General features: G+C 37.1%; 1 protein-coding gene across 8 annotated transcripts in view; it reads left to right on the top strand.

Annotated features, from left to right (window-relative positions):
* Positions 1–21,881, top strand: part of NOL4 (nucleolar protein 4) — a 264,078-nt gene extending 242,197 nt beyond the window's left edge. For 5 of the 8 annotated variants that reach the window (XM_040984706.1, XM_040984711.1, XM_040984710.1 and 2 more), the window contains one exon: positions 19,933–21,881. In XM_040984706.1, coding sequence (XP_040840640.1) covers positions 19,933–20,126 — 194 coding nt within the window. In that variant the 3' untranslated portion in view covers positions 20,127–21,881. The remainder of the gene's footprint in view (positions 1–19,932) is intronic. The other 3 variants (XM_040984709.1, XM_040984714.1, XM_040984713.1) reach the window with 1 other exon arrangement.
* The last annotated feature ends 263 nt before the right edge of the window (positions 21,882–22,144 follow it).

The following is a 22,144-nucleotide window of genomic DNA, read 5'->3' as shown; positions in this document are numbered from 1 at the left end:
GGTCACCAGGGACTTTACATAATTGATGAATCACACACAGTCATAACTAAGAACATACAACACTAAACATCACATTGAAACCACTCATGGCTCTCAAGCCAATAGTTTGTCCATGAGAATAACATACTCTCTCTACAGTGAGTGGTGGGCTGGAACTGCTTGTACTAGTTACTGCTTAGTAAGCTTTTAGGAGTTCCTTAGGCTTCTATAAGTGAATGAGTTAAAAAAGGAATCAGATTCAGATGTTTAACATAAAACCAAACATGTCTTGGGGAAGAACATGCATGAGTGAATTTTTTTTAAATTAGATTGTAGGGAAAAATCTTCTACCTATACTTAAAAGCAACAGAAAATTAGTTTTGCTGTATAGCACAAGATCTAGAACTTTTTTTTAGAGGCAGAGAGAAGCAAGAATTAAAGAGATAAACAAAAAGAGAGCTTCTAAATCATTTACTCCTGAAATGGCCACTGTGGCTGAAACGGGAGCAGGTTGAAGCCAGAAGCCAGGAACCAGATCCGGGTTTCCCAAGAAGGTGTCAGGAGTGCAGTTATTTGAGCCGTCACTGCTGTTTCCAAGGTCAGGATTGACAGAAAGCAGGAGTCAGGTGGCACAGTGAGGTCTTGAGCCCAGGAATTCGGAGGTGGGAACTGGGCATCCCAATGCTAGACTAAATATTTGCTCCCCAAAGAGACACACAACGTTAATATAATTTGGAAACAGCCTTAGTAAAATAAGAAGATAAATGTCAAAACTGGAAAAATGTAACTGCCCATAGTACAAAAGGTTAATAAGCCAAACATGAAGTATTCTAAATATAAAGAAGAAAAACAACAAAAAACATACTAAAAAGAATAGGGATATAATTGCATAATTCTCAGAAAGGGCCATGCACATGTTTCTTAATTACATATAAGGTTTCTCCATCTCATTCACTCCTACCAGGAAAAAGATGTGGCTTGTATGCAACAGAGTAGTAAAAACCAAATGTAAGAGACTGTTTTGAAAAAGACTGGATACTCACATTCACTGCTTCCAGAAATGTAAAAAGTTGGAGTGGGATTGGACAACATCTTAAAATTAAATCTGATTTTACCATTGGGCTACCAAAAGGTAAAGGTCCTCTAAGGACAACATCCCTAGTCTTTAGTCTGCACCAATTTTAGAGAATTGTGCCTCAGATGAAAGATCACGATAGATGCTCAGCTTTACAAATGCTTGGCGGGGCGGGCATCCTTCTCAGCTATTCTACGTCTTTAATTTAAAATCAAATGAGCAGCAAAAAACAACTGCAAGACCAGAATGGAAATCACAGATATGAAATGCTTAGCCTGAAAGTCTCACGGGGGTCAGGAACATTTTGCCAAGAGTCCCTGGAAGTCCTGTGAAATCATGTGGTCTGGCTGTGCCAAGGGCAGCTGCAGGAAGAACTCAAAATTCAATCATTCTGTAGCAGACTAGTTTTTAAGTTGATAACTTTGCATGGTCTGCGAGCGATGTCGTAATATCCAGATGGCCCTTGGCAGAGAGAAGATTCTCCAATCCTGAGCCTCTAACAAGTATCCTAATATTTCACATAAGAACTCGGCCAGAAAATAATGACATTTAGGATGCAAGATGTATGTTCAGTGAAAATTACATTAACAGCCTTTTTGTCTTCTGGATTTTAAAAAAATCTTATAAATTAATTTATATAATACTTACCAATGCCTACTTATGACACTCAGCATGGTCTTCATCTAAACCTTACAGAGAACTATGATATATGCTCTGCAACAGGGGGACAGTTTCTGAAAGATTTCACTTGGCCCCTTCCACTTTAAAGCATAATACTAAGAAAAAAAATCCTTTTTTATAATATAATGAGAACTCATTTTGTTGTTAAGTGACTTCCCCAAATCTCTCCTAAGTAAGAGGAGCCAGGATTTTGAAGCTGGCCATATCCTAAACCACTTGTCCAACACTGTCATTGTCTCTGGAGCGAAGCACTGGAGTGAGTGCTCACTGCCAGCAATCACTGATCTACTTTCTGTCTGCACAAGTGCTCCTGTTCAGGACTTCCATAAAAACGAACAGATCGCATCATGTGTGCTCTTCTGTGCCTGGCTTCGTTTACATAGAGTGATACATTAGCCTGTATCCATACTCCATTTCTTTTATTACCAAATAAATTCCAGCCTGCCACATTTCGTGTTTTATTTAGTCAGTCATCAGTGATGGAAACTTGAGATTTTTGCACCTGGGAGCTTGTCCAACGAAGGTTGCTATAAAAATTGAAGTACAAGTTTGTTTTGTATAGGCATTTTCAGTTCACTTGAATACATTCCTAGGATTAGAATTGCTGGCTTATACATATGGTATCTTTCGTGTATAACATTTTAAGGAAATACCAGAGCAAACAGGAATATTTTCCCATTTACTTCAAACTTTAAAATAACTTTCAAATGTCTTTGCTGATTCCAGAGCAAACCTTGCACTATTTTTGTTCTTTTTAGTACTATTTCATTGTGTTGAAATTATTATAAATCTAATGTTTTATTCCTTCTTTTCAATTTTTTATTGCAACTTTACAATAATACCATTGGACTTTTTTAATTAGTGATTTATGCTGCAGCCTTGCTGAGGAAACCATGTGCTCTACAAGGTTCCAAAGAGATTTTTTTGTGCATCCCAGATAAAATGTGATTTGTAGATAGAAATATTTTTACCTCTTTTCATGAGTGCAGAGTTTCCAATAAAATGTTGGATAGGAGTAATGATTGTGACTGTTGCTACTTTGTTTCTAACATTAAGAGGAATAAATTTAGTCTTTCAACATTAAGGATGATGTTTGCATTGTAAACAGGTGCCTTTATTAAGATGAGGAAATCCCTTTAATTTCCTAGTTTGTTCAGTGCTTTGCATCAGAAAAGGGTCCTGAATCTTGACAAAAGCTTTTTCTGAGTCTATGGAGATTTTTTATGTCATTTTTGTCCTTTATTACAAGATGTATCACATTGATTTTTGTGTGTTAAATCATTTTGCATTCCAGGAATAAATGACAATTGACCAAGGCAGAGATTTCTTTCTTATGTAATGCTATATGTTCCTTTATATTTTTGCTAATATTTTGTCTGGGATTTTTATATCCATACTCAAAAGGAGGATTGGTGTGTAATATTCTTCTTTTATTTTTTTATTGTTGCTTTAAGATATAGTCCCAGAGGCTCTAGGATTTCCCATCCCCCACCCAAAGTTCCCTTTCTCCCTCCCATTGATTTTCCCTCTGGAATTACAATGGGTGGTCCTTCATGAACGGTCATAAGTCTATCACTCAGCTATTGAAGTGACTTTGTAGGCATGGACCATGTCACAGAGTCCGGCATCCTACTGTCAACTCTTTCACTGGGAGTCCATCTTTGGTCTGGATGCAGAGAGACATAGTGCAGTATGTTGCAACATCTGGACATGTCAGTCTCTGCTACACTTCCATTGTACGTCCGCTTAAGTACAAAGCCAGAAAACACAGTGCACAATAGGGAGAAAAACGGTACGTTTTCATCAACATGAAGTTAAAGAACACGTCACAAAACATCAATGCATCACTAGAGTGATGAAAAAGAAAATCAAAAAGCTTCTTGTGGAAATTGATGCTGCTGCATGACCCATGTGGTGCTGAAGAAATTACATTAAAAACTGGAACATCATTACCCATAAGATGTAGCAAAAACAGTGCTGAAAGGGACATTGACAATCTCGGGTGCTTATTACCAATCAAAAAATCTCTTATGGACAATCAATTAATGAATCACAAGGACTTATTGAAAAAAATAATTAGATTTGACACCAAAACTGCAAATGGAAACAACAAAGAGCCATTCCTAAGAAGATAAGCAAAACAACCCCTTAGCCATGTTACTGTTGAGCATCACCAGGACACAATCACAAAATTAGAGACGAAAGAGAAATGGTTCCAACTTTTTGCTATTTATGCAGGTCATGACACTGTTGACATGTCAGTAGTAGGGATTGTAATTTTTGTTGTCGAGGTATGCATAGAAGTTTCATTGGGAGTCTACCTTCAGTCTTTAGTAAAGATGCATTCTGTTTATCTTCCTTGATTCCTGTCTGGTCTCCATTACATCCTATGTTTGCGGGGTTACATGTGTGTATGTTTGTTCTCTTTTTGTGTGTGTGTGTGTGTGTGTATTTGTTGGAAATTGTCTTACATTAGAGTGAACATATGACATCCGTCCTTTGGGGACTGGCTCATTTCACTGAGCATAATGTTCTCCAATTAAGCTCATTTGGACCCAAACCATAGGATTTCATTCTTTTTATTAGCTGAGTAGTATTCCATAGAGTAGATGTACTACCTTTTCTTTATCCAGTCCTCTTTCAATGAGCATTTATGTTGTTTCCAAGTTTTTGCAATTGTTTTTTGTTGTGGAATGCATACAGGGGTGCATATTGCTGACTCATGTATCAATCCTTTGGGTATATTCCTGTTGGTTGCATTGCTGGGTCATATGGTAGGTGAATTTTCAGACATTTTCTCAGTTTCTGTTATCAGTATTGACACTGGCATCATGGAATGAGTTGAGGCATGTTCCCTATATTTATATATTTTGGGATAAATTTGTCAGGTATATATATTAATACTTAAACATTAATTTATTATTTAAAGGCTTCATATGTTTCAGATACTAAGCCATATAAATTTGGGCTTTTCTTCTTGTTTTTTGATTACTCTTTAGTTAAATTATGCTTGTACTATATACAGGTATACGACATGTATTCACATCACAATTTTATTGTTCAATGGCACTCAAAAGCAACAAAGGAAATCTGGTATTGAATGAAGATATATACCAATAAAAATGATTAAAAAGCAGTTTTATGAATTTACAACTTAAATGTAGATACTATATTACAATGTGGAAGTCTTATCTGTAAATCATTTCCGCATGAACTTCCCTACACAGGATGAGAAAGTCCAAATTTATACGTAAAATTATTTTTCTTCTCTTTAATTTTAAAGGATATAGTTGACTTGCTCAAGGTCAGACCGACTGGATATGGGTGTGATGACTCTTGGCTTTTGTATGAGGAGATAAAGAACTCTTAAGGACACAGCAGAGAATAACTTCCAAATGTTCAGACTATGCACTGCTGAAAAGAAGCAGAAACAACAGACTCGCCAGTAAAGTGTGCAGCAAACTAGAAATGATGGAACAGTCTTTGAGCAATGGTTATTGGATGAGTATAACTGAGTAAAAGCAACAGTTAAACACACACGCACAGCCAAAGAATAGTCACGGCTAATAACCGTCTTAGACCTGAACCTGAAATTTAGGCTTAAATTTGAGAAAGGACAGTAGCAATAACAATGGCAGAAGGGGAGTCATTAGTTCTACGTGATGAAGGGATTCTGAGTACTTCTCTTTCTATTTGTTGTAGTCACAGAAAGCCATGTAAATTGATCAGGCCCGTAGTTTCCATTATTTGGGCACTTGCTAAACGAATGCTGAGAACCTCAAGTGTTCTTAAAATGGTATTTTGTATTATTTCTTGCTCTTTAAGACATTAAAATACTCATTCGCTGTAACAGATTTAGAGCTTTAGAGAAAGAAACCACATACATATGCATAAATTCTGAGAGCTGAGAAGATGCATTCATTGACAGATCAGCCTTACACTGGATGCCAGGATGCTATCTGATGGCTGACAATTCCAGGTCTTCTGAGTTCGAGAATGCTTGTTGTTAAGGCGTCTGCGAATCTGCAAAATATGGAAAGGAGTGGCAGCTCTCAAGAGGCTAAGTGAAATTAGCCGTAGATCTGATTTAATTTATGAAACAGTGGTAACATTCAGAGTTCGAATTCTGTATCTGCAAAGACTATGACACAGGCTGCCAGCTTAAGTGGGGAGAGAGAAGCAAAAATTTAAGGGAAGGTGATGTTTCCTCAACTTTTGAAAGTAGTATTGTAATCATGTGAACTCTTCAGATTGTACTGTGTTCGGGAAGAATATGGGTGCAGAATCAAGAATACCTTAAATATTTGTAGTTAGTGAGTGTTTGGGGATACCCATAAACAAACCCTTGAAACTACAGGAGAAACAAACTTATAGAAAGCAAAAGTAATGATTTCAAGACATTGACAAGGGAAAAGGAGAGATTAAAATATTCTTCCTCCTTGTCTAAATATCAAAAATCTTTGAAGACTTTGATTAAATACCACCTCTGCGAAGCTCATTTTACTTCATCATCCTTCTATTCTTAGAATGTTAATCACTCCCTTTGATGTGCCTTTATTCCAGCATTTATTGCATGGACTTGTGATATGCATTTTCAGATACTTTCCCTAAACTAATGTGCACTCAGAAAAAGAAAATGTACCATGTTCATTACTATATTTGATTAAGATATACAAATATACATACTCAATTATGCTGCTCCAATAAGTGAATATTTTTAAAGCATATCTGATACTAAAATCAAAAAGGTAAACATTCATACATCTTGAGTGGCAAGAATAATTGGTCTTAGAAAAAAAAGATAATTCGAAACAAGAAGAAAAAGTAAACAGAATTTGTAGGTTCTGTGGGTAGAAGAGGAAGGGTCCAATTCAGTCATCAGGTTTTGGAACTATAGCACTTATCAAAATTCCTGCTTAATTTTGGATATGGTAGCAATGAGAGAAAGTTGCCTATGTTGGAGACTGTTCATAACAAGATTGTATCTCCTAATAATGCCAGGGTGCCCTTCAAATCCTTCATTAGCCAACCTCCATTTGCTCAGAGCTGGCAAGGTTCCCCACCCACCAATCCAAATTTTGAAGTTGGAGTATTATCAAAATGACAGCAGTTACCATTTGTATAAAGAATTTATTCAAATTATCCAACTGAAATGAGAAGCAAGCAAGCAGCCAATCCTCCTATTATTATCACATTCATTTACATAGGACTTTGGAAGGCTTGCTTTCTAACAGGAAGCTCACATTGAGCTGTCTAAAGAGGGCAATTGTAGATCACTGCTGTTATCTATTGGATCTCTGGAGTCTTAATTATATGCAAAATGCATAATTAAGCCACCGCTGTTTCCTCTCTACAAACTCCATGGGGCAGACTTATCCATTTGTTTTTCAACTCTGATATAAACTGGGCTGATATACAGTCCAACATCTAACAAACCCAAATTATAGTAATGATGACCATAATAACTAACACTTATATGACAGTTTCTGCATACCCAAATCTTTACATGCATTCTCTTCTTGAACTTCACTTGCATTCAGGATCCCTGGACTTTGGATCAGGGGCTGTAATCGTGAGTCTCAGGGAGCTTGGTGGTGAGATTGGCCATCCTGCTAAATGCAGCAGGTTCACAGTGCTGTGGCTGGCTTTGTGTGCAGTTAGTGCCGGGCTTCGTCACTCTGAAACGTGAGTTTCCAACTAAAATCTTCAGAAGAGCACTCACTGCCTTTCCTTTTAATCCCCAATCCCATTTAATCCCATTTAATCCTCAATTCACGACAGCCACTATCTATCAATGTGCACAGGCAGGTCTAATTAAATTTGTCGGAGATTCTACTTATCCCCAAACCGAAGATATTTTGCCCGTTATTTGGCTACACTTTCTGGTCATGTTTAGATTTCTTGATAGCCGAACCCTTGAAATGCCCATGATCTTGTGTTGGGAATGCGCTCAGGTGCCCTTGTTCTCATACCATTCTTATCTTGCTGTGTTTTCAGGCTTTTCTTTTCCACACAGGGATTTTCATATTTGGATTCACCTGTCATTCCACCTTTGTCCCTCCAATCATCTTGGTCTGCATACTACCCAAGGGAGAGCCAGCTTGCTTTCATGTTTTTTGTCACAAGATATCCCAAATTTAGATATTTGCCCTATTCTTTCACTGGATTTTCAGGTTTCATATCCAGTAGTCTAACAGAAAGATTTGTCAAGACATCCCAAGAAAGCTTACACATAATTCTTTTAAAATGAATTCTTAATGTCCACAAATACTGTGTGTCTCTGAGATTATCTTATGCAAGAATGTCTTCTCCTGCAATCTGAATCGTATTGGCTATTTATGATATCTTTATTGGTTCTCTCACTTTCTACTAGATTTGCTTCCTAAATATATTTTTTTTAACCTATCAAGTGCTTTTTAATTTTGATTTAAGTGTTTTTCTTTTATTTTTATTGGAAAGGCAGATTTACAGAAAGAAGGACAGACAGCAAAAGATCCGTCTGTTAGTTCACTGCTCAAGTGGCCACAATGGCCAGAGCTGAAGTGATCCGAAACCAGAAGCCAGGAACCTCTTCTAGGTCTCCCACGCATGTGCAGAGTCCCAAGAAAGTGGGCAGTCTAGCTCCACTGCTTTCCCAGGCCACATGCAGGGAGCTGGATGGAAAGTGGAGCAGCCAAGACACAAAGTGGCACCCATATGGAATTCTGGTACATGCAAGGCAAGGACTTAGCTGGTAGACCATCATGCTAGGCCCTAATTTTTCTTTTCCATGATACAGTTTCTTAGGCTCAGGGATTTCTCCTTCCACTTTCCCCTCTTTCCTCCTTCCCTATTGATTTCCCCTGTATTATAACAACAGCATAGTCCTTCAGCAACAGTCACGCCCGGCATCCTTCTATTAAAGTGTATAATCTGATATTCTAGGTGTAGACAATAATAGTAAAGACGTGGAAACAACCCAGATGCCCATTGAAAGAGGAATTTAGAAAGAAACTGTGGTACATCTACTTTAAAAAGAGTGAAATTTTACCATTTGAAACAAATTGGTCCCCACTGGAAGCCATTATGTTCAGTGAAATAAAACAACCCCAAAAAGACAAATATAACATGTTCTCTCTGATATAAGACACCATTTATACAAACATATATATTTATCTAAAGGAACTGAATAATGGGAGGCAAGTATATCATGAAGTGAAGACACATTGCAGTATGCATCTCAATTTCTGAATGAAAGATGGACTCACAAACTATTAAATATGTCTTGACAGTAGAGTACTGGACTTTCTACCACATGCTCTTTTCTATGTCAAACTAAGCAGTTTGAAGGCAAGGGGGGAAGAAAGGAAATAAAGGAGGAGAGGGAGTGGGAGAAAGAGAGGGAGAGACACAGTGAGGGGAAAGGAGGAGAGGGGAAGAGCCATCCGTTGGGTTCACTTCCCAGATGCCTGCAGCAGTCTAGTCTATATGAAGCCAAAGCCATCCGCCAGCTCCTCCATCGGAGATCTTAATCTCCCACCTGAGTTTCAGGGACCTGACCACTTGAGCCGTTACCCCTGAGCTGTCACCCGGTGCCCTCCCAGGCTCTCTGATACTGGTGCAGCTGTCCCAAACAGCTTATTAAGTTCCATACCGAATGTCTGCACCTAAGGTGGCTTTAATCATCAGTTTCAGTAGATTACTAGCTTATGTCAGTACTTAGTGAAAATTAGATAGACATGTGAATGAGTGAGAAGAAACTGTTCCAATAAAATATTTTGCCTCTTTAGAAATCTTGACCAAACCTGACAAAGCAAGGGAAAAATCAAATGAAACTGGTAATTATCTTCTTAAATCTTACATCTTCTCAATATCTTGAAGAGCACATTTTGGAGGAAAGAAGTGTTACACATGAAACTATTGAAATGCTTATATAAATTCCACCTCAAAATACATTCAGAGGCAGCCATTTGGGTTAGCAGTTGAGACATCCTTAGACAAACCACATTCTATACCAGGGTGTCCGAGTTCAAACCCTGCCTCTGTTTCCAGCTCTGCCTTGTTGCTTATGCACAGCCTGAGAGGGAACTAACTAATGCAGGCTGAGCAGGTGTGTTGCATCTGGATTGGTTCCTAGCTCCTAGTTGCAGGTTAATGGTCCTTCACTGTCTTAAGAAATCGGGGAGTACCCAACAGGTGAGATATTTCTCTCTTTCTTTCCTTTCTGAATAAATTAAGTACATGTTTTAAAGCAGTCGGCTTAAGCCCATGAATCAGGAATAAGGTATTTAACTTAGTTATTCAGGGGCCTGGAAAAGAGCACGTTTCCCCTTAGTTTACACTCGTGATATATATATATATATATATATATATATATATTATTGTTTCCCATGATACAGTTTCATAGGTATAAGGATTCATTGCCCCACCCTTCCCCCGCATCTTCACCTCCCACCATTTTCCCCTATATTATCACAGTACTATTATGGATTAGTACAAGTTACACAACTAACTCTCTGATACTTAAATATGTCATAACATGATAAGTACAGACAAAGGTACACAACTTAGAATCATAACATAAAGATGCATTTCTAAGTGTCATTGCTGAGTCCTGCTTTTATCAGAAGTGGAGACACATACTGCATACTGCCTTTACTTCTCGGTATGCTTGTCTCCCTTGTACAATTCATGTGTATGAATGTGTGTGTGTATATATATAGATATGTATAAATATATTCGCATATAACACTGTACTGTGTGCACTGACTATCTTATATCAGAGAGAACATATATTCGCCCTTTTGGAACTGGCTTACTTCACAAAGCATAATGGTCTCCAGCTGGGACCATTTTGTTGCAAAAAGCAAGATTTCATTCCTCTTTATGGCTGAGTAGTATCCCACCTAGAAGATGTAGCACAGTTTCTTTATTCATCTCTCTGCTGACGGGCATCTAGGTTGATTACATGTTTTTGCTATTGTAAACTGTACTTCTAATAGACGGGGTTGCAAGTCACTCTCTTGAATGCAGAATTTCCTCTGAACACATTCCTAGATAGCTGGGCCACAAGTTAGATTAATTCTAAGTTGTCTCAGCACTCACCATACTGACTCCCAAAGTGGTACTATTTACCTTGCCACTTACAATGGGTCAAGGTACATTTTTTCCCCACATTCTCACCAACAATTATTTGCTGATTTTGGAATGGAGGCCATTTTCACTGGGGTTAAGTAGAACCTCATTGTAGTCTTTCTCTAATAGCTAGGAAATCGAAGCATTTTTTTTCATGTGGTTACTAACATTTTGAATTTCACATTTTGAGAAATATCTGTTCATATATTCTTCCCACTTCTTAACAGGGTTGTTTGTTTTGCTATTGTTACTCCTAATAGTTTGTTTTGTCTCACTATCCATTTGCAAAATGTGCAGATGTGTGAGGAGGGAGTCATTGTCTTCCTGCTTAAGAAGAGCAAGTGGCGGTCCTTTTGTTGTGTGAAAAAATAACATAAGATCTATTATGTAAAACTATGTGAACAATGATTTTATGGAATAGAGCTTGAAAGTAATTTAGACAAGCCAAACAGTCCCATATGGTGTGTTATTACACTATACATAATGGAAAAGTCTGCATATTGACAACCTATTATGGTGGCAGTGTGAGCTAATAGAAGTCAATAGGATTGGATTCTGTAGTTACTATATCTCAATAAAGTTAAACCTCAATACAATTAAACCTTTGTCAGTTGTCAAAGTGAATTCTACAATACATGCCAGTGTACCGTAACTAGACTCTATTCCATCACCAGTTCTAACTTGTTGCAGTTGTCCCTGTCATAAACCTGTTTCTTTTGTGTGTGCACTTTTGATGAGCTGAGTTAATCAGGATGGATTTCCTCAAACCTTATCTTTTGCATGCTGATTTTGATTGTTTTCCCTTTCAAAGGTAAGTTTACGTAGGACTATGCCAACTAGTAGGATAGATACTAGTCACATATGGCTAATGAATTTTATTAGTTAAAGTGAAGTATTTAAAAAATTCAGTTCTTGTATCCTTCTGAGATCCTTTCAAATGTTGATGGCCAGAGATGTGTCGCCTCTGTATCGAGGCACATTCCCACCATCATAGAAATCTCTATTAGCCCTGATTACAGTCTCTGCAACTCCTCACTTTATTCACATTGGCGTCAGAGTGGGGGTGGAGGGTTATTACTGCAGAAGACTTCTTTTACATTTATTCCATCAATTTACTTGCTTTAATTATACATGCATCAATGAAATAAATGGAGTCAATGAGCAATTTTATGAAAGCTTATATGGTGGTTCTTAATTAAATAGTGATTCTTTGAATCTAAACTGACTGGCTTTTAGACAGTTTGTAGCAATTGTAAAGCCTCTGAAAAAAGTTAATCCCTATATGAGTTTTAGAATTACTATGAAAAACCTCTCTGGCATAGCCTGAGATTGCTTGAAAAACAGAAACAAAAGAAATTTAAAGCAATTTAATTGTAACAGACCTGGAAATTCTATGACATTTGAGGAAAGCAAACCCAAACTTAAGATAATTGAAAAATGACTAGATAGTTAATCACAGGTTCCATTCTTTATTTTCAGCTTTTCCGCATCTATTATAATAAATCTAGAATTTTATTGATACTGTGACATTTATATAAATATGCACTGAGATACCTAGAGATATGTTGATATGATCATTGCTTGCACATTTTAATGACTGCAAACTACATCAATTATTTATTAGAAAACTAGAAGGAAATTTTATGAGAAATCTGAAAATATCAAATGAAGCATCTTGCAGGTCAGCTGACAGAACCCATAGATGGTTCCTGGGTTCTACGGGTCAGACAGCCTTGCAGAGAGAAAGGCCGTGAGAAGGGAGCTGTGTATCCCTGCTTCTTACCTGCACACCCCAGCACTGCAGTAGGTTTCACAGTTCAACATTGATCAGGCCGTCCCAGCAGCGTTTTGCTAAAAGCCCATTCTCTCTTGTACACTTAAGTGGATCTTTTCATCATCTCAAGACTCTCTGGAGAATTTTGTGTTGTGTCTCCTTAACGAACGTGAAGAAGAGAAAGTGACCCCATTAGTATTCTGGGACCTCCATTCCTGAGCCTTCTGGGAAACTGTCCAAGGGCCTTCCAAGTGACTGAGACTTGTTAAGATTGGCTTGGGTTGTTTTTCTTCCATAACCTCCTTTGAACTTTGACCCATCCTCTGGGAAACTGTCTGAACAGACCAGTTACATTTTCTGGCCTCCCCAGCCCTCTGCCCCTCGGGAGGATACTCTCCTGATGAGTTCAGCATGTTCTGCTTCGCTAGCAAGTCCAGCATCTTATTCTCTCTACGGAAATTGAATTAGCCCTTGCCCACACTCCTCATTCTTGGCCCTCGTAATGATTCACCTTCCTGAAACAGGCGCTGGGCTGCTTACCTGCTCCTACTGGAGATCTGAGTCCAAAACACTTCAATACAGCAGCATCTTCAGATATGCCTTCTTTTTCCCCTAATGTTGAAATTTTCCAATTTGAAACTCGATTAAAATTGCAACGCTAATATTTGCTTCTGTGATTTCAAGGTACAAGGTAATTTCAAATGACATTTGGCTCTTGTCTAACATACTGATACTGTTGCCAAAAACCTTCATCCCATTGATATATATTTGCCAGAACTTATCAAAGTATATGCATTTGAATGTGAGGCTGCACAATACAGCTTTTGCGTCCTCAATTGCTATTTGAACCACATAATCAAATTCAGAATTAATAAGTGACAACAAAATTAAATATGGGTTGACTAACATTTTAATCAATATCTAAATGGCCACAAGGAGAAGTAAATCATGATTATTTGAAGCACTAGGGAATATAATTCTTTTCAGTGTTCTGAAGGAATTTAAAAGTGCCTTGTCTATTGCTTTGAATAATTTTGTGTTTTTTTCTGGTTACCACTTCTAAACTATAAATTATGATCTCTTTATTCTTCTTGGGGATAATGTGGTAGAGATAATTACAGTCTCTTAACCCTTCTGTTTCTGGAAGCATATTCCTATGCACGTTTTGTCCATAACTGTGAGAAAACTCATGCTGATTGTCTGTGCTCCATTCCTTCCAAGTGGGTGTATGCTTTCCACATTTACAATCTGCTTACCCACACTCTTCCTCTGCACCATTTTCTTCTCGCCATTCTGTCCTCCCATGATCTCCTCCTAGAATTTTCTCTGTTTCCCCTAAAATGTTAATTATTTTCCAAGCCACTTAATAAAGTGAGAAGTTGAGAGAAGAATATCAACTTTATGGAAATCCCTCAACCCTTCCTCACAGGCAAGAAAATAGTTTCTCTAGGTTCATAAAAATGATTTGGTTGAATTTGAAATCTCTTGATGTTTGAGGAACCAGTGCAAATATTTGATAAGAAATCTCTGAGGGAAGTCGGCCCAGGCACTCGGTGTTCGTGTTTCTTAAATCTTCATTTTTGTCTCCGAGGTTTATTGACTAATGGGATAAAAGAAGAAGCTAGGTCAACTTAAATATTCTGTATTACACATGAGTCATGGGTTACTGTACAGTTTGCCAATTGAAAATTTTAAGTGGATCTTCTTTTTTTAAACATGTAGTATAGCCAGGCTTGCTATCTTTTAGTCTAATGATTCCATTTAATGTTATGTTATATTATTTGCTGTTATTTCTTTCATTTTTACTTTTGATGCATATTTTCCTCTTCCTAACCTAGAAGTATTAGAGTCTAAGAGGAAAAGGACTCTACAGAGGCAGCAGGATCTGATCACACCATTTTTACCTCCATTTCTAAGACAATAGTGTTAAGAACAGTCTAGCCACATACCATTTAAGCAGCTTCTTAACCTCATGTGAGCCCCTTCAAATTTCTGACCCCCTTTTAAAAAAAACACTAAAACACAGATTCATCAAATGCATCTCATCTGTATATTTCAAAAAAATTAAGGGGGTCAGGCACAATGGCTCAGTAGCTAAATCCTAGCCTTGTATCAACCGGGATCCCATATGGTGCCAGTTCAAGTCCGGGCTGCTCAAATTCCTATCCAGCTCCCTGCTTGTGGACTGGAAAAGCAGTGGAAGATGGTGCAAGGGCTTGGGACTCTGCACCCACGGGGGCACCTGGCAGAAGCTCTTGGCTCCCAGCTTTGGGTCAGTTCAGTTCTGGCTGTTGTAGCCACTTAGGGAATAAACCAGTAGACAGAAGATCTTTTTCTCTGCCTCTCCTCATAGGTATTTACTTTTACCCTTCGGCAAAACAGTATTGAAATAGAATCAAAAATAATTCTAAAAATCTCAGGGTCAGGCGTTCGGCACAGAGGTTAAGACAGCATTTGGGACACTTGCGTGTTTTATTGGAAAGGCTAGATCAAGTCTTTCTTCTTCTACTTCACTCCACTTCTTGATATCATGCATCCTGGGAGACAACAGGTAATGGCTACAGTCCTGAGCCCCCACCGCTCCTGCGGGTGACCAGAAGGACTCCTGGGCTCCTGCTGCACCTTGCATCAGATCTGATTGTCCTGTCTGTTGCAGGCTTTGACAGTGAGCTAGCTCTGTGGAAAATGTGCTAGTGGAAAATGTCATTGTCTTTATTTCTCTAACCTCTGCTCTCCTTTTCTTTGTTTTCTTTCTCTCTCTCTCACCCTTGCTCTCTCTCTCCTCCTCCTCCCCTTCAGACAAAAGGAAAATAAATAATTGAATTAAATTAAGACATCAGATACAGAAATAGGAAATGAAAGTGAACATGCAGCAGAAGTGAAAGCTTCCAAGCAGGTCATTTGTTATCCAACTAGGGAAAAATCACTTCATATACTAATCCTAAATTGATTAAATTGCATTTGATGACAACAGCTAAAGAAATGTGCCCAAAGACAAAATAAAACCACCAATGACTACTAGTATTACGGGAGCAATAGTACTTGAATGGTTCAAGAAATTGAGACATTTGTAACAACTACAGTCTGATAAGAAAATGAAGGCAACCAATTCCAATAGTTTTCCTTATCTCTTAAGTGGAATATTACTGCTCTTTTGTTGTCTTTTCAGTAGTCAGTGCTGAGAGCAAGGTACCTGAAGAATTGGCCTCTTTTGCTACTATTGCAGATTAACTAAGCAGAGAGGATTCTCAAAATAGTCAGATAATTAGCTCAGTATAAGCTAAAGTGGAATCTGTTAAGATGTGAAGTACAGAAAGGGTTATTTGCCCCTATTTATAAAGTTAGTTAAACTGAAGGCATCCGATTAATCTTTTTCTTTAAAATGATTTATTTGTTTTCATTGAAAAGGCAAATTTACACAGAGAAAGAGAGGCAGAGAGATCTTCCATCCACTGGTTCACTTCCCAAATAGCTGCAACAGCCAGAACTGAGCTGATCTGAAGCCAGGAGTCAAGAGCTGTAACTCCAGGTTCCTCATGCAAGTGCGGAGCCCTAAAGCTTTGGGCCATCCTCTACTGCTTTCCCAGGCTGTAACTACATAGATGGATGGGAAGTGGAGCAGCCAGGACATGAACTGGTGCCCCTTTGGGATACTGTCACTTAGAAGTCATCCGATTAATCTTTAAAATATTCATCAGCAGGGGCATGAGGAAAAGTTTAATTCTTTCATGTATGATTGAAGTGGTTGTGTCATTGTTAAACTCATTTGTTCCTATCAATTTAATGTCCTTCCTTTCTATGGTTCTTTTTTCAGAAATAGAATCTGTACATCCTGATTGCACAGCACAACAACTTGATGGTGTGTGCTCAAGCTTCATTGCTTTTTTTTCAGATCAGGCTAAGATTGAAATTTTTCGGAACAAAAAGGAACTTCTCTCAATCACTGTTATTAAATGGTGTTTAGCATAGCAAATAAGCTTTATCTGCAGAATTGGAAAGGCTTCAAGATGAAGATAGGTCTAAAATTTCTAAACAAAACAGTGCTTATCTGCAATGTTTTTATTGTGATAAAGCCATGTTGATGATGAGCAATGCTGTTACAATCACATCATGGTAACTTGTTTTATTAGATGCTTCACTAAAAAGATAAAACATGAAATGAAATCTCCAATTCCACATAATTTAGCAATAGATATTATTTGAGCACATACTACAGGACCAACAATCATATTTCAAAATCCTATTCACTTTTCAATTGAAGAGCCTCCAAATTTACATTAAATTGGAAGTAATGTGTTTATGTATGAATATTGATTTGCTAAAAGGCAACTAAGAAGGAAACAATCCAGTAACATTTTATAAATGTCTTCCCAGTAATGAATATGTTCACTTAAAAAGATGTGTTTATGTCCTGATATCAATATTTGGAAATACTTATCTGTATAAATAAAAGTCACTACAAAGATGAAATACATTAAATCCCAGTAGAAATCTGCATGGAAAAGCAATTTACAGTTGCTTTGGTTAAAGGGAACATACCTTTGAACCTCAAGTAAGCTAAGTGTTAGCTCTCTTCCAAAAATTCCGTTCTCACTAATAGACCTCTACTACCAAAAAAACCACTCAATTGTTGTCATATTTTGAATTTTGTTCATAAAGATCTTACCAAATTTTTTCTCTTTTTTCACTTGTGCATCTACATAAATCTTCGCTTTTGTTCTTGGCTCTGATGCCTAAATTATTGACCACCTGTTTTTAAAAACATTTTTCCAGCTCTTCTATTAAAGCATGAATGTTACAGCATTTCTCCATTAGGTTAAATTGTTAAAGGAATCGCGAGTTATCCACACTTCCCAGAGTCTGTGAGGGGAATACAGATATTTTGGAAAGAAAGGGAAGTGGGAAAAAGTTGCATGCTACATGAGTCTTTTTTTATATCTCACTAGCCCTTTTTGTAGAATTTAATGGTAAAGTAAATGTGATCATATAGGGAAATCGGCAGTAACTGTTTTCGTCGTTTGCAACAAGAGTTCATATGAAAATTCCTATAGCCAAAAAATTCTGTCTAGATGTTTTTTTTTCATAATTTTGCATGGCTACTTGTTATGGTAATAGTAATATTCCCAGATATTAAATACAACTTCATTTTAATATGACATTAAATCAGTTATCTTCTATGTTAAACTAATTTTCTTTACATTCTCTATGTCCTGAGCTTTGCTATAGAGAGAAATCAGGCACTTCTGATTCATTTCTTACACACACATATGTATGTATTTCTATATAGATATATGGAGCCTATATCACGACAGATGGCCCAGGATTCTATGTGCAATGTGGGGAATGAAACAGAGAGCCTTGCTCTGTGGACCTTACATTTTTGCCATAAGAATAACTTTCGATAAGTAAAAATAGCTGCTGCATTCCTTAAATGAGAATCTATACTGCTAAAACAAAATAAATTTCTTTTCCTAAAAGGGACCTTTTGTCTGAAGATAATTGGCACTAAACTGAAGATCACAAAATACATATAAAGCAAGAAATAAGCATGGATCACAGAGGAAATATCCAATTGATAATTTTACAAATGAAATGAAAAACTAGAAATATACATATCCATATAGTTAAAACTTGACAAAATATACCTCACACCTTAAAAACATGAATCAGTGGTTGATTTTAGTGCATTCATCTTAATGTTCCTTACAATATTGTATGTTAGCATGCACTACCTTTTATCTTTTATTCAGCCTTTTAGAATGATCATACATTATGAAATGAACTGTGTCTGCATCGATTAGGTAAACATGTTAAGTACATGCATAAGTTTCCTTAGTTTTTGACCTTGACTTTGATATTGAATCATTCTCTTGAAACATCTTGTCATCATCTTTGGTGATTTTGTCATTAACTGGTCCAGAAGGTTTCTAAGAATACTTTGCAGGATACCATTAAGTCCAGGATCTCATGTGATATTTTTACTCTATAATTAATATGCATTCTATTCTAATTATGTCATATTGTTGCTTTGGCTAATTAAAGCAAAACACTCAATGTGACATTGACCTGGTGAGATTTTGTTCCATTGTTTTTGTTTTGCTGCTTTGGTTTGTTTCTGGTTTTGCTTTGTTTTGATTCTTTTGCTTCCTTACTCTAACTCCCGTCTTGAAGGTTGGAATGCTAAATACTTAACCAAGTATCTCTTGCAGTTTTAATCATATTCTCAACTCTGATCCTGTAAACCTAAAAGAAATCAAAGTAATGCATTCAATTTTCTTGCAGAGGGGGAAAAAATTAGTAACTTGGAGGTGTAAATAGCCTCTAAATTACTGAGCTGTGTGGAGCATGCATGTGCTAATGAAAGTGAGAGAAAGTGAAAGCCAAATCTTGGTTTCTTGAGGCCGGGGGTCAGGTATAACCTACAAACTACAGCATTAAAATAAAATCCATCTCCTTACCCTCAGCCTCAACACTTTAACAAGTTCAGTTAAGGATATCAACCAACAACTTGGTTTGGCAGCTAAATCATAAAGTGTTGTATCCTCTAATGAAATAACAATAATGAGCCAACCAGATACTGGATGTCTACATGGCTGAGATGGCTATTTTAATTTTCTTCTCTAAAGATTGGTACTGACACTGTGTCTTGAATATAAATAAAGGAAATATGGTTTAAAGTGGTTTCATCCAGAACTTCCGTCATCTCAAGATGCTTTTTTTTTTATCAGAACTTTCCAAACAAATTAGACATTGCTAATGATCGTCTTGCGTAATCTCTGTCTGCAAATGTGACACGCCTACATCTCTCCCTTCATTTTCTGGTGCTAAATAGCAGAACAAATAAATAAATAGCAGAACAAATGGAAGCTAAGTCCTGCTTAGAAAAATCAAAGTTTTGAAAGATCATGACGTGTAATGAAACTTTAATAATGTAAGAATACACACCATAAAATGCCCTTCAACAGAAATGTGTACATTTTAAATAACTTTATGAAATATTTTAAACTAGACACTCACAAAGTATTATAAAGCAAACTTACTGGATTTGCTTTAAATATGCATAAGGAACAAGGATTTGGACATATGAATTTTCTATACAAGCGAATGCAGAACATCTTCAACAATTTCATGGAGATTGTGCTGAGAAACGATTGCCCTCCCTGGCCCCTTGAGTACCTGTGCTGCTCTTCCTTCTTGAGAGCAGTTGTACTGGATAAAGGGCATCAGCAGCACCTCGAGGAGGAACGCATGAATCACATCAGCCGTTACCAGTGATGGCTCACATCTAACTTTGTGCTTGTCTGTCTAGGACCCACGGATCTCAGCATGAAGAGGCAGTTGGCCAGCAGCTCAGGATCCTCAAACAGTTCAAGCTCCAGACCCCAGCTGAGTCCCACCGAGATCAACGCGGTGAGACAGCTGGTGGCAGGCTACCGAGAATCAGCTGCGTTCTTACTGCGCTCTGCGGATGAGCTGGAAAATCTCATTTTGCAACAGAACTGAGTCAGATGATGACCGTATTCACTGGGGCCTAAGTTTGCAGTTTCCACTAAGGATATCTTGCTTTCTCAGCAGAGATACGTCTGGTCTTACTGCACAAAATCTTTTAAGAGAAATACTTCCATTACACCACAATTGTCCTTGATCCGCAAAGTGATGTGTTACGGTGCTTCAAAGGAACACTGACCTCTGAAGTACTTGACGTACTGTAATGTGTCCAGCCTGTTGCTTTTTGTTTTAATGTGTCAGCATAAATATTAAGAGCAAGAAAGGCTGTATATTCTTAACTCAAGGATAAGGCGGAAGAAGTTGTGGTATTAAAAAAAAAAACTGTTCAAGATCCAACTGAAATATTAGTGGATATTGCTACTGACTCGTGGAACTGAAAGTTGAAGTTTATGGCAAAAAAAAAAAAAAAAGCCAAATTTCTCGTTGCTACAGGTTATAACAACAATGAAAAGGATCTTGTATTTTAAAAAATATATGTAATTTTTATAAAAAGAAAACTTGTTTTTCATTCAAAATTGTCATTTTTACTTTAGTAAACTTTTTCATAGGTCTTAAAAGAAAACGGTTTTGAGAAAACTACTGTAAGTACTTTTTCCACATCCCTTTGCCTTCTCCTCTTTCCAAATTCTTTCTACAAAAATAACATTTGATGCTGGAAACCCCCTCCCCCCCGGCCTGCATTCTTTAAATCATCGTATCAGGAACTACTTCCAAGAGAATAAACCTGCCTGTCTCTGCTGCCATGGTGATCGCAAAAACTCTACTCCACACTGCAGCTCCAGCATAGCTGTTTCCAGCCCAGATCTTTCTACTGCTAACTATACATACTGAAAGAAAGAATCGCAACTTGGTTTCTGAGAGCTGCTGTCTCCTGGTGGCCACTGCAATCTTACAGGTGTCCCTAAGCAGCAATCGGATGTAGATGATTGAATGTTAAGAGGTTGCAAGTGACAATCTGAAAAATTTGCACTCTTGTGTGTAGTTCTCTTTTCATTTCTCTCTTTCACAACTAGTTTCGGAAATGGCGAGTCTAGCTCCTGATATGATTTGTATCATTTAAAGTTTTAGCTCAAAATAATGTAAAGAGATCTCAGTGGATGCAGCTGCAACTTACAATGAACTGTTCCTTATTCTCCACACTTTGCCCTTATTTTATAGTGTTGGATACAAATGAGTGGTGTTTCCTTTGTGCACTGAGGCAAGCCTATTTTTACAATATTTAGGGAGACGTATTTTAATTCATGCTTCTTGTATAATTCTTTTTCTGTTGGTTTATTTTGGTTGGATTACAGATTCTTTGTGCATTCCTGAATTTGCCTTATTTCATGTAAAATTTGTCATTCGGTTTTCAACAATGAGTTGGAGGCATCAGTGATATTTCTTATCTCCTTGTTACATACAGTTTTTCAAGTAATGACTGTGATTGTGACCAAGTAATGTGCACTTTTTCTTGTAACTGTGGACATTGCTATGCTTTTTTTCTTCTAGTGTTTCTAGAATTACTGTTCCTTACAGTTACATAAACAAACAAAAAAAAAACAAAAAAAAAACCTTTTGTGATACTGTTGGTGAATATAATGTGAAAATCTTATTGAGATATGAGTATTTTGGAAATACATAGTTGCACAAACATCTTTTTAAAAAGGTGTGGATTTAGAGTTTGCTTATTTAAATGAAAAATCTAAAATTGAGGGCTGGTATAATTTTCTCTGTTTTGTTTGGTTTAATAAACAGATTTCTGTGTTAAAACAATGATTGTGAAACCTTAAAACCTTTCTGGATGATTTAATGCTAAATTGTTACCCATTCACCTTTAAAATCTGAACTACTGTGTTGCATCCACATTTAGCACAAAATGGACATGCATACCTTATTTCTCAAGAATATCCAAACATCTCCAGGGACTCAACATTAAGGCTGATGAGACTTTAATCTAAAAATCTAAAAGGAAATTAGCAAGCCAAGATGACTTTATTTAATTATTTAAACCTGACTTTAAAATATAGTTGTGA

This window comes from Ochotona curzoniae, unplaced genomic scaffold (assembly GCF_017591425.1).
Source record: "Ochotona curzoniae isolate NIBS_2020 unplaced genomic scaffold, NIBS_Ocur_1.0 contig_43, whole genome shotgun sequence".
Lineage (NCBI taxonomy): Eukaryota > Metazoa > Chordata > Mammalia > Lagomorpha > Ochotonidae > Ochotona > Ochotona curzoniae.
This window is presented reverse-complemented; position numbering and strand designations above follow the sequence as displayed.